Source organism: Ascidiella aspersa, chromosome 6 (genome assembly GCF_963924565.1).
Source record: "Ascidiella aspersa chromosome 6, kaAscAspe10.2, whole genome shotgun sequence".
NCBI lineage: Eukaryota > Metazoa > Chordata > Ascidiacea > Phlebobranchia > Ascidiidae > Ascidiella > Ascidiella aspersa.
The window spans coordinates 17,778,969-17,793,967 of NC_139452.1; the positions used below are offsets into that span (position 1 = coordinate 17,778,969).

General features: G+C 35.4%; 2 protein-coding genes across 2 annotated transcripts in view; both read left to right on the forward strand.

The window, feature by feature from the left end:
* Positions 1-406: 406 nt before the first annotated feature.
* Positions 407-1,738, forward strand: LOC146140570 (U5 small nuclear ribonucleoprotein 40 kDa protein-like). Its single transcript, XM_083392929.1, has one exon. The coding sequence runs from the start codon at positions 689-691 to the stop codon at positions 1,721-1,723; it is 1,035 nt and encodes a 344-aa protein (XP_083249055.1). The 5' UTR covers positions 407-688; the 3' UTR covers positions 1,724-1,738.
* A 286-nt stretch (positions 1,739-2,024) lies between these two features.
* LOC146140571 (AP-1 complex subunit beta-1-like) overlaps positions 2,025-14,999 on the forward strand; it is a 70,070-nt gene continuing 57,095 nt past the window's right edge. Inside the window, exons 1-10 of the mRNA XM_083392926.1 lie at positions 2,025-2,167; positions 2,976-3,111; positions 3,275-3,388; positions 3,493-3,624; positions 4,475-4,671; positions 6,553-6,619; positions 7,112-7,266; positions 7,499-7,619; positions 10,838-10,933; positions 11,389-11,504. Of these exons, the coding sequence (XP_083249052.1) occupies positions 2,025-2,167; positions 2,976-3,111; positions 3,275-3,388; positions 3,493-3,624; positions 4,475-4,671; positions 6,553-6,619; positions 7,112-7,266; positions 7,499-7,619; positions 10,838-10,933; positions 11,389-11,504 (1,277 nt within the window). The remainder of the gene's footprint in view (positions 2,168-2,975; positions 3,112-3,274; positions 3,389-3,492; positions 3,625-4,474; positions 4,672-6,552; positions 6,620-7,111; positions 7,267-7,498; positions 7,620-10,837; positions 10,934-11,388; positions 11,505-14,999) is intronic.

Genomic DNA, 14,999 nt, shown 5'->3' on the forward strand with positions numbered 1-14,999 from the left:
CTAACCCAAGCGCTCTTCCACGTGTAGAACTGTTGCAACATGGCAAATTAGTAAAAAAATTACGGAACCATTTCGTAACCCAAACAAACTTTTAGTAATCTCTATAAATGTGTTTTTGTTGTCCTGTCAGAATAGAAATGTTAGGTCACACCTTTATGAATTATACCAGTGTTTCTTTTTAGTTTTTACCTCACGGCGCACTTGTAGAAAATATGGTGGCGCACTGGGTGGGTGTTAGGGTTTTTTCCATGGGGTTGGACTATAAAAATATGATCAGTGTCCGGACCCCCCCCCCCCCCTTTCGTCAGTGATATTAATTATCGTTTTGTTTCCAGATTGTTTCAAATCCGCTGAAAGATGAACCGGTTAAAAGCGCTAGATTTGATAACATGTCATAACGATATGGCAACGCTAGAAGATTTATTAAACTTAAATTTTGGAAAACAGTTAGCAAAATTGCAAAACATTTTGATTGCTTAAGCCTTAAGATATTGACATGCCAGGCAAAAATCCACTTTATTTTATGTTATATGTTTGTTAAAGCTAATCATATAATTAATGATGTAATGTTGTGTTTTGGTGTAAATCTACTTTAATGTGTTTTTTTTAATATAGATTAATGTTTACAACTATAGTTAGTTTTTTTTGGAATACTACATAAAAATCATAACCACAATATAAACCAAATATGGCTGTAGTTTCAAACCATGGGACTGGTTATGGAGCAGTTGTTCCTATGAACAGGCAAACTCAGTTTTCTGTTAGTCACTACGATGCAAATATAGAAAGGCCACGGTCTTCCAGCTTGTTAGCTCCTATAATGCTCCTCTCTGGACATGAAGGAGAAATTTACAGTGCTAAGTTTCATCCTGAGGGAAACATGCTGGCATCAGCTGGTCATGAGAGAATGATTTATTTCTGGATGGTGTTTGGTGATTGTGAAAACTATCATTTAATCAAAGGGGGTCACAATGGATCAATTTTGGATTTACAATTCAGCTCTGATGGCAGTTACCTTTTTACCGCAAGCACTGATAAGACAATTGGAATGTTTGACAGTGAAACAGGTGAACGAGTTAAAAGAATGAAAGGCCACAATGGAATAGTAAACTCTTGTAGTTCCACTAGGCGTGGTGATCTTCTTGTTGCATCTGCAAGTGATGACTCCACTGTGAAAATCTGGGATACAAGATATCGTGGTGCTATAAAGACTATTCAAATGAAGTACCAAGTTACTACTGTTTGCTTTGATGACAATTCAACAAACATTGTGACTGGTGGCATTGACAACGATATCAAAGTGATTGACTTAAGAACAGGTAAAATGATATACCAGTTATGTGGCCATGCTGACACAGTTACAGGGATGGCACTAACTAATGATGGCTCCTATGTTCTAACTAATTCCATGGACTGCTCACTAAGAATGTGGGATATTCGCCCTTATGCTCCACAAGAACGATGTGTAAAAGTGTTTGGCGGACACCAACACAATTTTGAAAAGAATTTATTGAAGTGCAGTTGGTCTCCAAATGATTCACGAGTTGCTTGTGGTTCGTCGGACCGCAATGTTATTATATGGGATGTTGCAAGTCAGCAGATATTATACAAACTGCCTGGGCATAATGGTTCAGTAAACGATGTTCAATTTCATCCTTCACAGCCAATTGTGATGTCATGTGGCAGTGACAAACAAATTTATCTTGGTGAACTATCTAGTTAATATGTTATTTTCATCAGTATTTTAGTGGATTATTCAATGAGGTTTATTTTAAGAAAATAAAAGTATTTTCAATATGTCATACTTTTACTTTGCATGCTATGTCTCACAATAATCCGCTATATGTTTCCATGATTTAACATTGGTGAAACATTTGTTAGACAGTTTTGGAAAAACATTACCTTTTATTTTTATAAATATGTTTGATATTTGGCCAAATTTATATTGTCTGATTTGATGAATTTTGCCCTAATTTTCAGAATCTAAGGGTTTTATTTTTCTTGTGACAACGAATAAACACAAAATGAGCGACTCAAGATATTTTACTACTACAAAAAAAGGTGAAATATTTGAATTGAAAGCAGATCTTAACAGTGACAAGAAAGAAAAGAAGAAAGAAGCTGTAAAAAAAGTTATTGCTAGTATGACTGTTGGAAAGGATGTCAGGTAAATTGTGGTAATGATCCAGTTTTAAAGTTTATGTTCAAAGATGCTGCGTCCTAACTTCTCTTCATAACCTAGTTTTCTATAATAGATAGCGTGTCACTTTAAACATCCCTTCATTAAATGTCATCTTGTGAATTATAAAGTTATCTTTGATATATAATATATGATTCGTCAAGACATCATAATTGCTTTTCATGTTTCTAAGTTGGATCAAATCTTTAGTTTGGTGTAAATTATGGGTTTAGTCCTATCTTAATAATTCCAAGTGAAATATTTTTAGGCTTTTTTGGGTAACTCTAAAGGGCAAAAGTGTATTTCACTGCTTGTTCACTTATTTATACTCAAATCTGAGTCTGAGAGGTGTGCTAGTTGCATAACGGTATCATATGAGCTCTAGCTAAACTCTTGTATAGATCATTAAAAAACTTGAAAAGAAGAACCTTGTTGTTGCATCATGGCCGGGTTGATATTGACCTAACATTTTCATTTGCTTGTTTGGTAGGTGTCTACTAATCAGCATTCGCCTCGGCAAATTTAACCTATGCTTAAATTATCTGTTTTTTTATTATATTACGTTTGCATAGTCAGCCAAACTGTTTAGAAACTAATAAATAAAACTTTCTACCATGTGTGATACGCTTTTTTAGTTGTCGCAAGCATTATGTCATTAGCGATTTATGTTATTTTGGCCTTTGCAAGCTAAAATGAGTGAAGTTTTTTTAAGAGCTCTCACCAGTCAGTGAATTGCACTCGTATTGGCGAGTGGGCGAGTGCAAAATCTCAACCCTGCATGAACAATTTTTTACAGTGCCTTATTCCCTGATGTCATCAACTGCATGCAAACAGACAACCTTGAGTTAAAGAAGTTGGTGTACCTTTACTTGATGAACTATGCCAAGTCACAACCTGACATGGCTATTATGGCTGTCAACACATTTGTAAAGGTACCTAAATTCTTTGGCAAAATTGGATTCTTTTTTTTACTATCACATAAACTCTGATTTTAAAGAGATTGATTTTTTACATTTTTTTATCCATTTTTTTAAATCCATTGATTGTTTTATAACAGATAACAGATTTAGTTAATTCATTTGTTTGTTTGACTAGGACTGTGATGATCCAAACCCACTTATTCGAGCGCTGGCTGTTAGAACAATGGGATGCATCAGAGTTGACAAAATTACTGAATATCTCTGTGAACCACTTAGAAAATGTTTGAAGGTATATTTTCATCTTTTAAATCTTACCAGTGTATTTTTGATACTGAAGTAAATTATAGAAAATTAGAAATAGTTGTTCCAAAAGCAAACATTTTGTTTGTTTAGGATGAAGATCCTTATGTAAGAAAGACTGCTGCAGTTTGTGTGGCCAAGTTGTACGATATCAACAATAGCATGGTTGAGGATCAAGGGTTTCTAGATGCACTTAAAGATTTGCTCTCTGACTCTAATCCAATGGTATTAAAATCTAATTCTTTGTTTATATCTGGTTATGGGATTCACAAAAAAATATTTCATATTACATTGTTTTACCCTGCAGATTGCACCTAATTGTATACACACTAGTTGAACTACCTACCTCATAGCAAAAATTTATACTGGTTGTTTTAAATGTAGTCATTTAGCCGATTACCTGACAACCTTCTAAACTTGTAATTTGATAGTTAATTTCTGTTTTGTCAAGGGTATACACATTTTCACAAATTGTTTTTTTTAGTCATTTTTATTTTATCAAGGTTATATAGAGGTTAAACAATACAATAAAATATAGTTGGATACAATATTCTGGATTTGTTATTCTAGATACAAAACCTACTATTATGGAATGTCTTGTTATTCTACTTTGAACATTCCTCTTTGTATATATTTAGGTTTACCAGAAAACCAATAATTTTTTACCTATTTGTTATTGTGTTGACCATGAAATCATTTTTTATGTAAAAGAGTTAAGCAATCTAATTTTAGGTCTTTCAAAAGCTAAAAAAAGTATTTGAATGTCTTCAATTTTTTTCATAAAAAGCGTAGCAACTATGATATCAATTTTTATGCTAACAAATAAAGCCCTAAACTCGACAATGTACTGTCAGAAAACAAAGGGTTCTGTTTATTTTTCTGTGTTGCTTGCTTAAGTATTTTTTTAATAGCTGTTTATGCAGATAATTTATGAGCAAGCACACATTTGCAAGTATAAACTTGGTATTTGTTATAGCTGCGTGGTATGTTGTATTGAAGCAGATTGTCTTTTGCAGTGAAAACAGCTATGCATTTCTTTTAGTCTAACAATGTAACACCTAACCTTTTTTCATAGGTTGTTGCTAATGCAGTTGCCGCTCTGTCTGAAATCGGAGAAACTTCCACAAGAGTAGCAGAACAAGTGAATTTTATGACTCCACAGACAATCAATAAATTGCTTACTGCTCTTAATGAATGTACCGAATGGGGGCAAATCTTTATTCTTGATGCTTTGTCTAATTACAACCCTGAGGATTCTAGGGAAGCACAAAGGTTTGTCATAGTTTTCTTGACGAATGTTTTACATTTGGGCCTAAATTCTAATTTGACACATTTCATAGATTAAATAGGTCATAATTACGGTGATTATGTTTTTACTAGGGCGAATGTTTTTTGAAATTCATACAGCAGGTGAAAATTTGTCAACATCAATTCAAGTTTAAATTCCTAACAAAATACACCTTAGTGGTTTTGTAGAGTTTGTCTTGCTGTGTATGTGTTGTCTTTGTTACTAAAAAACTAGTTCATAATTTATCTTATGGGTCATCATACTTTTTTATAAAAGGCCGAATAACTGTACTAAGGACTGACAATCGCGACCTGCTTACTGTAGGATTGAATAACCCGGCCAGACATAAAATGTTTCTTAATAATTATTTAATAATTGTAATGAGCTTTTTAAAATTGTCAGTCAGTTAAAATTTTAGATCACAGTTGTTGAACCTGTATGTGTGTGTGTATGTTTCACTTAAACATGCTCGCTTGTAGTATTGCTCCTTCCGCATTAGAAACAAAATGCATTTTTAGTGGGGCTTACATGATGAGTGCTTATGTAATAACTTGTGCACAACAAACACATTCTGCCCTTGGTCTTCCACTGGCCTGAAGGATATACCTCTTCATTGTGTCAATCTCCAACTTCTTGACGTGATGGCAGGGGCGTATCCAGAAATTCAAAAAAGGGAAGAGTTCCGAAACTCTTAGGAAATTACCCGTTTTTACGCTTGACATTAATGACATCATAAAATAGTGACAAGTATGACGGCATAAAGTAGTGATTGTAATGACGCCATAAATAAATAAAAAACTAATCAGAAACCGTTGTTTAACGTCTAGCAAAAGTGAAACTTTAGACGCAAAGCAAACAGGTGCGTCGTCGACAATCCTGCAAGGTGCCAGCTGCAAAACCGCTTCGCATGCAAACGTTAACTCTAGGCGAGAAACTAGACCAAGACCGTGAAATATGTGTGATAGATTTTGGTAGATCCATGTACGGGAGTACGCTGAATTGTAAGCACGTCTCTCGCTTGATTTATTGTTTTTAATTGTCAAACACACTTGCTGATCAGCCAACCCGAACGAATGACGATAGAGAAAAAAATCCTGCGTTTATGGTTGACCAGACAAGAAACAAAAAACAATGAAAATTGAGGTGAAAAGCATGTTAGTTTTGCCCGAAGATCTTCGCGTTTGCATATGTTAAGTGTTCCTCTTTTTTAGTCAAAATATCTGTAATGCCACTAAAACCACATTCAACTAAATATGTAGTCGGAAATTGAAGTGTTTGCTCTGCAACCATTATTTGGCATACTTAGCACAAACTTGTGGATCCAACCACATTTTTAAATGAGTGAATTGGTAAAAGTTACTTTTGTGCATTTGCCTTGGCGTTTTGCAGAATTTAAAATATATACTGGACCTACACTGAACTATTCCTTTAGCACTACTAAGACTAAGTCTGCCAAATACTTAAGTCAAACTTATCTGCAATAAGTACTCTGAGGTGATTAGGATTAGCCTACCAAAAAAAAAAACATTGTCCAGGTAACCAGGTTTTAACTTTAAAAGATTAGCTGGCAGGATTTTTTCTCAAATTATAAAGTAGCTGCAGCTACAAGAAGTAAAAGTGAGCCATTTTCATCGACTTTTCCTACCCAATTCCTCCCTGGAACAAATTTACTCCCCAAAATTTGAAATTCCCCCAAAGAGAGCCAAGTTTCTCCCTTTGAGAACCACTGAGTTGGAGGGTATATTTGGAAGAATTAATATTAATAATTGAAAACAAGTGTCTCATGTTGTCTATTCAATAATTTTTATGCTTTATACTATTTTAGTATATATTTGTAAACGTCATCTGTATGTTTTACAATACAGCATTGCTGAGCGAGTGACTCCAAGGCTACAGCATGCAAATGCATCTGTTGTTCTCTCAGCAGTTAAGGTAAATTAAAAAAAAAGAAAATTATCCTAATTTATTTTGTATTTAGTTATCTATTTTAACAAAGCGATGTGTACTACTATTCCTAACATTTTAGCATATGTTTGTTGCTTAGCTTTAAGAACTGACTCCAAATTTAAACTTCTTTTACGAGTTGTTAGGCCAAAGGTTTCTTTCCTAAAAAGCTCATTTATAATGTTTTAATTTCTATGAAATTTATCTTTTAAATTTCAAAAATCTTTATTTAATAGCAAACCTAGGCTACACAATAATTTGTTCTCTGCTCGGTTCTGATACCACATGAGCGTTAGCCCTTTGCTGATACTATTATTCATGCTACGATGCCACAGGGCTAAAAAATCGTGTTTAGATATGTTCATAATTATGCAAATGCAATATTTAATGATACATAAGACACCCTTTCAAGTCGTTTCTGTAATCTGTGTTGGTTGTTATAGAAAATGTTATTTTGATTACTATGTGTAATTTACAAAGGTGTGTATGAAGTTACTGGAATTGATGGACAATGAGAAGGAATATCAAAGCAATTTGTTAAAAAAACTTGCTCCACCTCTTGTTACCTTGCTCAGTGCTGAACCTGAGATTCAGTATGTTGCACTCCGAAACATCAATCTTATTGTACAAAAAAGGTACCAAATGTTGTTTAACTTGAGATAAACAAATCCTGCAGTTCTTTTTTGTAGGGCCTGTGACTATTAAAACATAAGATCTGTTTTTTTATAAATAATTAAATGCATTATTTTAATCTTAAAGTATTTTTTTTAATCTTTGTCTAATAGTGCTGCTTTTAGAAACAAACAAAACAAACAATAAATCTTTAGAAAGCAATGCAAATGCATTATTTGTCTTACTTTTTTGTAGATCAAGTGTGCTGAAGCATGAAATGAAGGTGTTTTTTGTAAAATACAATGACCCTATTTATGTAAAGTTGGAAAAACTTGACATTATGATTCGACTTGCTTCTCAATCCAACATTGCCCAGGTACGAATTGTAGTAAATAGTATTAAGCTCTTGTTAAAAAGGATTATGAATGTCTTGTTTATTTTTTTTAAGCTTGTTTTAATTTCAAATTGAATTAAAGATGTACTTCATCAGCAATTAACTAACATATTAAAGGATAAGCTAGCATGTTAAAAAAAACCTAACATATTAAAAACAGTGGTTCTAAACCTTTCAATACTAGTTGTCTGTTGAAATAGAATATATTTTGGACTGGCAACAACTGAAACCTTCATATAAGAAATGTGTTTATTCTGTGATCAAGCCCTTCTGGAGTCATACTGACCAACGTTAGAAGCACATAAATATAATACACCAAATGCTTTCAGAAAGGCTTACCACAAGCAGTCAGTCTAAAACAGGGGTGTCCAACTCAAATATGCATGTGCCAATTTTTATCTTATAACTTCTTCCCGTGCCAAAGTTTAGCAACTATTTTTTTTTCTAATATTGCTTTTATACAAAAATAAAAACAGTATAGTGTTATAATGTAAGAAGTAATTGTTTGTTGTCGTAATTGCTGGGATTTTTTTGTATTGTGAACAAACAATGACAGTTGGCTGTATAACAAATTTAGCTTTTTTGACAATTGGCTGTATTTTTGGGGGGCTTGCGTGCCATTTTTTTATTCGGTTGCGTGTCACATTTGGCACACATGCCTTATGTTGGATACCCCTGGTCTAAAATAATCAGGATGCACACAAGACCAGGCTAGAAAACCAACCTGCTGTAAGGTTGAACTTTAAAGTCAGTGATTTCAGTAAGCCTTTCCCAAAGCATCCTTACGCCAGTAACAATTTTAAGGCTTTATTACAGAATATACACATTCTGTTTATGGAAGCTTTGCCACACATTTGTTAAATTAAAGTGAAACTCAGTTGGGGTAGGGTACTAAAATCTGTACATATCAATAACTAACTGCAGGGTTGTTCCTAAGCTAAAATTTACACTCGCCAGGCGGGCGAGTGGCTATCAATCAGCACTCGCCCGAACGAAATACACTCGCCAAATTTGTTGGCACGCCGCCTGCCCATTTACGTCCTAGCGCGGTCATTTCTTGGGTTATCGTTAACCTTTCTTATGGTTTCTATACGTAAACATTAGTTTTTATAAAAGTCTGATCGTTTGTTTCCATGCATGGATGAACAAATTAAGGACCCACAAAGCAGGTTACGCTTAAAAGAATGTTTTTTATCCGAAATATTTTTTACAATCTTTAGTGAAAAAAATAGCACTGACAATTTAGTAGCCTGCCTGTTTTCAAGTTTTTTTAAAAACGACATCGCTCCCGCTTTTTTGTATTGTGGTTTTTCTTAAAAGGCGTTTGTTTCATGAACTAAACCAGGGTGATCCAAGGTTGACAGCATCGCAGGCCACAATATTTCTTTGGTATAGTTGGCGGGCCACATAGAGTAGGCTATATAAGCGACATGCGCGCTAGGAGCGAACAACGATTTTCGTAAGGTCGGGGCATGAAAAGTTTAAAGATGACGACAGAAAGCATCGTCAAAAAGTAATGTGATAATGAGACTGCTGGTAAAATGGTGCGCGCGTATTTGACAAAACAGAATACTGCATTTATAAGCGTAGAATGTTTTTAACTAGATATATTTGGCTAGAATTGCACGATGGAAAGGTCCTATGCGTTAACCTTTATTCACAGTAAAATCCTGTAAAACAATACTTTCCCGAAGCGCTATATATTTCATCATTCATTTACCTTAAGTGGCAAAAATAATAATTTATATAGGGTCGTACTTTTCATGTTTTGTTTACTGATCCATTAAAAAGACGTAAAACAAAACGCAAATGTAACCTACAAGTTCGCAAAAAGAGCCATTTTGGAAAGTTACATATAGGACGTACTGCGACTTTCAAACCGGTCTAACACATAAAAAAAAAAGCTTTCTTGCCACCCCTGGATTAAAACACCGGTCAATTTATTTAATAATGTAACTAGGCCTATAATCAAACAATTGCAATATGCTTGCCGATGATCGTTGGTCAGTTATTTTTCTCTGATTACACCCTCAAGTTTACGTATTACAATAATTCAACAGCGCTTCGCGGGCCACAAAAAATGATGTCCGGGCCGCCTGGGTTTGGTCCCCCCCCCCCCTTTTCGGAAGTGACATTAACGTTTTTTGTTCGTTTTTGTCAGGGTTTACCTCACCGTCCGAAGCTGCGTGTTTTTTTTTCAGTGTAATTTAGTGTAATTGGGTCACACGTCTTGCTAATGCGAAACCAAAATCAAACGCAAAACGCCTTTTTCGTTTCTTGTTTTGTCGACTGTAAACGCATGATAATTTTTCTCTTTCGCTTTAAGTATGTGTTCGACAATTAATAACAGTCAATCAAGCGGTCTCTGTAATTCATCGGGCCCGCTGCCTCTTCGACAAACTATACACGAGTCCATTTTAAATACTTTTTGAGCATTTTAACTACGTAAGTGAGAAAAATTGTCGCGAATTTTATTTTTACGTTTTGATGCTGTCTATTGAACTAGATTAGTGCTTCTCTATCGTTGCGCCGTGGAAGGCTGCCACGTGCGTCGCGGACAAACGGAAAACATATTAAAAAATATTGGACACATATTTTTTAACATTTCTTTTATTTTCATTTTCGGCAATGTAATAAAAAAAAGAAATTTTTAAAAATGCCGTTTTCCCCTTAAAAAAATCGCACTCTTTTCGCTCGCCAGGTGTAGTTAAAAAGGTTAAAAAACTGAACTAGATTAACTATTGAAGTGGCGTTTTTGCAGATGTAGCGCTAATCAAACAACACTGGGGAAAAGCGATCTTCGTTTAGTATTGCAGGTGGCGAAAGACGTGCTTTTAATTTAGCGTAGTCCCATAAATGGATTTACCAAAATCGATCGCATATATTTCTCCTGAAGTTAACGATTTCACACTAAGCGGTTTCGCAGCTGGCGCCTGGCAGGATTGTCGGCGACGCATGTGTGTGTTTTGCGTCTAAAAGTTTGCTTTTGCTGGACGTTAATTGGCTGTTTCTGATGATTTTTTTTATTATTTATGACGTCATTACAATCGCTGTTTCATGACGTCATATCTGTCACTATTTTATGACGTCATTAACGTCAGACGGAAAAACGGGGAATTCCCGAAGTTGAAAATTTGGAACCCCCCTTTTTAGATTTCTGGATACGCCCCTGCTCTATAGCTATATTTCTGTTTTTTTAGGTCCTTGCAGAACTAAAAGAGTATGCTCAAGAAGTTGATGTTGACTTTGTGCGAAAGTCTGTTCGAGCAATTGGACGTTGTGCTATTAAAGTTGAGGTATGGTAAAGCAACACATCTCATTAGTTAAATACATTATTAATTACACATACATCTTTGTAAAGCAGTGGTTCTCAATTTTTTCACTTCAGACACCCCTTTAAGCCTTCTTGGAATTATTGCTGACCCCTTAAAAGTGTAAAACAGCCAAAAAAAGGAAATTTCACTGAACAATAATTACTCTTAACATTCATTTGGTAGTTATACTAACTATACTTACTGTAGACAAGATGTCAAAACATAATTCTAATATAAACAATCGGCCTGCAAAATATAAGATGCTGTGTGAATCCCTTTTAACCATCTCAAGGGGACCCCAGGTTGACAACTACTAGTGTTAAGCATACACATTTTTAAAACAGGACATTGACCTTATATTTATCATGTATGCCTTCTTGATTTAAAAATGCAAACTGTTTTTTTTATTAATATTTTTTTTTATTCACAAATGGCAGCAATCTGCAGAAAGGTGTGTTAGCACTTTACTCGATCTCATTCAAACCAAAGTTAACTACGTTGTACAAGAAGCTGTTGTGGTTATCAAAGATATCTTCAGAAAATATCCAAACAAGTATGTTTACTGTTAAATAAATTATAACTGCTTCTAGGCCTATGAAAATGTTCAGGCTTTTTTTATAATTAATCAAAAAATTGCAGACACTCTACCTAAGTGTTTAGTTTTATAGTGTGTATAGTATACCCAATACCCATGTGCTGATCTGTGGGGATACAAATTATTGATTTTTGAACTGCTTCTATACCTATGGAAATGTTCAGGATTTTTTCAATATTAATCAGGAATATTGCAGACAATCTACCTACTTGTTTATTTTTATAGTATGTATAGTATACCCAATACCGATAAGTACGGAACGTGGGTGTGCAGAGCGTTTTTAGATGCCCTGGATTTCTGGCGGAGCGTTTAAACTCCCTGGAATTTGACCAAGCCGCACTTGTAAATAGTGTGCAATTTTCACTTTGAAAAAATGTATAATGAAGATACGGCCTGGGACAGTATAAAAAGTACTTTACCTTGCAAAATTATACGACCGGCCAATGTAAAATATCCAGCCTGAAACCTTTTTACAAACTGGCCACGGCCGTTCCCCGTACATTTTTTTAGTTATTTTAAATAGGTGAATGCATTTTTCGCGCTTTGTGCCACCTTTATTAATGTACCTGCCTACCCTGAAACTACAACCATCAAAGTTTGGACAACTTCGAAAATCTTAATGAATTGGCTTTTTCCTTTTTTTATTAGACCCATTTTCAAATGTCAGTTAAAATTTAATTCGGGCCCAACATTTTAGATTTAGCATTGACCCGATTCTAGAAAAATGTTGTGAAACTCTACTTTACACACTGCTTCGTGTGACTTAACAATTCCTAAATCTAAAAACATGTTGGGACTCTTGGTAGCTCAATACCAGTGCATAAGTATCCAATCACAATCAACATGAAACAAATTTGTCGCTCAGCACTTTAAAGATACTGCAACAATGAAGCCTATGCACAAAAACTTGCAGTCAATTAAAAAATAATACGGATAGACTCCAAAAATTTTGCGCTCGCTTTGCTCGCCACATTTTTAGGTATGTTATGACTTTGCTGGCCAGTATTACTTCAACGCTTTACCATTCAGTATCGCAAATAAATAACCACAAACGTTTTATGTTGTTGACTGACAGAGATCAGCGCTCAGAGATCATTTCTTTGATTTGAAATGAGTAGTTCGCCACTATATGTTGCCCTTCATCGTTTTAGAGCACACATAAAACACAGAAGTGCTAAATTGGTTTCCCAAGTATATACTGTTACGTTTTGGTGGTGATTACTGACAAGTAAGCATTTATTTTGTCTTGATTTAAAATGAAACTCCCTGAATATTTAAAGTTTGGCGCCTAGGCCAATACCCATGAGCTGATCTGTAGGGATACAAATTCTTGGTTTTTAAAGAGGTGTTGTAATTTTCTTACAATACTATTTAACTTTCTTCGGCTTTTTTTTTTCATATCAAGTCTGGCACCATGGCTACCAGTTACATTAAAGATGCGCAAACCTATTTGAAGTGAATTTCAAAATAAATATTTTTCATAAACTATTATTCCTTCTTTGGAATTTGCATGATTATTTTTTGTATATCAGTTTTCATAGCTCTTTTCGTTACAAGGGTCAGTGTCACAAATTTAATTATTGTATCGCCTTTGTGCGGACCTAATGCGTTAAGCCGCGGGAACTGCTGTGCGGGTCGGCTACCCGTCGCTACGGTTTTCCCTCAGGAGTAGGACATTGTGTGAATTTCGCAGCCTCGGTTTTCTCGGCGCTGCATGATATCTTTGTGTCGATTTCGTTTGCTATTGCGTGGTGTCGTTTTGATATCATTCGTCGGGTGGATACCGAGAGAATCGGACGCATTTTGAGCACAGTTTGCAATCTCGTGGGTTAGAGACAAGCTGTAGCCTTATGCGAGCACTTGTTGTGCATGGTTATATACTGATTATTATCGTTCTGACCAATAAACGTCTTGCTCGAGAAAGTAAAGTCATTCCTATCCTTAGCAGCTACATTAGGGATCGTGTCCCGATCTAGTCTGCGACAGTCAGACTGCACAAGGACGACAGGTTTGGACCACCCCTTTTTCATAAGTGACATTATCATTTTTTGTTCGTTTTTGTCAGGGTTTAACTCACCGTCCGAAGCTGCGTGTTTTTTCAGTGTAATTGGGTCACGCGTCTTGCTAATGCGAAACCAAAATCAAATGCAAAACGCCTTTTTTGTTTCTTGTTTGGTCGACCGTAAACGCAGGATATTTTTTCTCTTTCGCCTTTCGTTATTTGTTCGGGTTGGCTGATCAGCAAGTGTGTGTTCGACAATTAATAACAATAAATCAAGCGGTCTCTGTAATTCATCGGGCCCGCTGCCTCTTCGACAAACTATACACGAGTCCATTTTAAATACTTTTTTACTATTTTAACTACATAAGTGCGAAAAAATTTCCCCGTCGCGTGAATCATCTTTCTACATCCGGCTTATTTACGCTTTGATGTGGTCTTTTGAACTAGATCAGCGCTTCTTTACGGTTGCGCCGTGGAAGGCTGCCAAGTTCGTCGCGGACAAACGGAAAACGTGTTGCGCTAATCAAATAACACCGGGGAAAAACGATCTTCGTTTAGTATTGCAGGTGGCGAAAGACGTGCTTGTAATTTAGCGTAGTCCCGTACATTGAGCTACTAAAATCCATCACATATATTTCACGGTCTTGCTTTCGTTTTTCTGCTGATGTTAACGATTGCACATAAGCGGTTTCGTAGCTGGCACCTTGCAGGAGTGTCAACGACGCACGAGTTCGCTTTCCGTCTAAAAGTTTGCTTTTGCTGAACATTAATTAGCTGTTTCTGATATTGCTTATGACGTCATAAAATAACGATTGTAATTATTTTATGACGTCATTAACGTCAGACGAAAAAACGGGGAATTCCTTAAGTTAAAATTCGGGACCCCTTCCTTTTTGGATTTCTGGATACACCCCTGTAGCCCGCTGTTGGCTTTAGTGCACTTAAGTCAAGTCATCCTGGGCCTACTGTCTATGATTTATGATTAAATATTTTTTTGGTTTTTGGCCTATTAACGAAATACAGATTTTTATTTTGTCTTGACAGTTAATCCTCAATGTATTTTTTCTCCCCCCCCCCCGCTCAATAACATTTTAAGAAACACTTACACAATCTTTTTTGTTTAAACAAACTTTCTATAACTACCGCTTAACCTGTCCGAGTGTCCCACAGTTTTACCCTAATTCCACTCGCAACTTGCATAACACATGCCTGCTCTGCCGTTAATTATGTATCATCAATTTTTATTTTATCCTTATGTGACATCATTCAGATTGCTACACATCTTATGCACTGATTTTTTTGCTTCGGTCGTAAAAATTTCTAATCTTCATTTAGCATAGCAGTTCCCAAACTTATATAAAATTTTTGCCTGATGGACCTTTTGCAATTGCTTTGATATTTCGCGGCCCTAAAAAATTCAATGGTCAGTCAACCTTTGTTTCTTGCAGTAC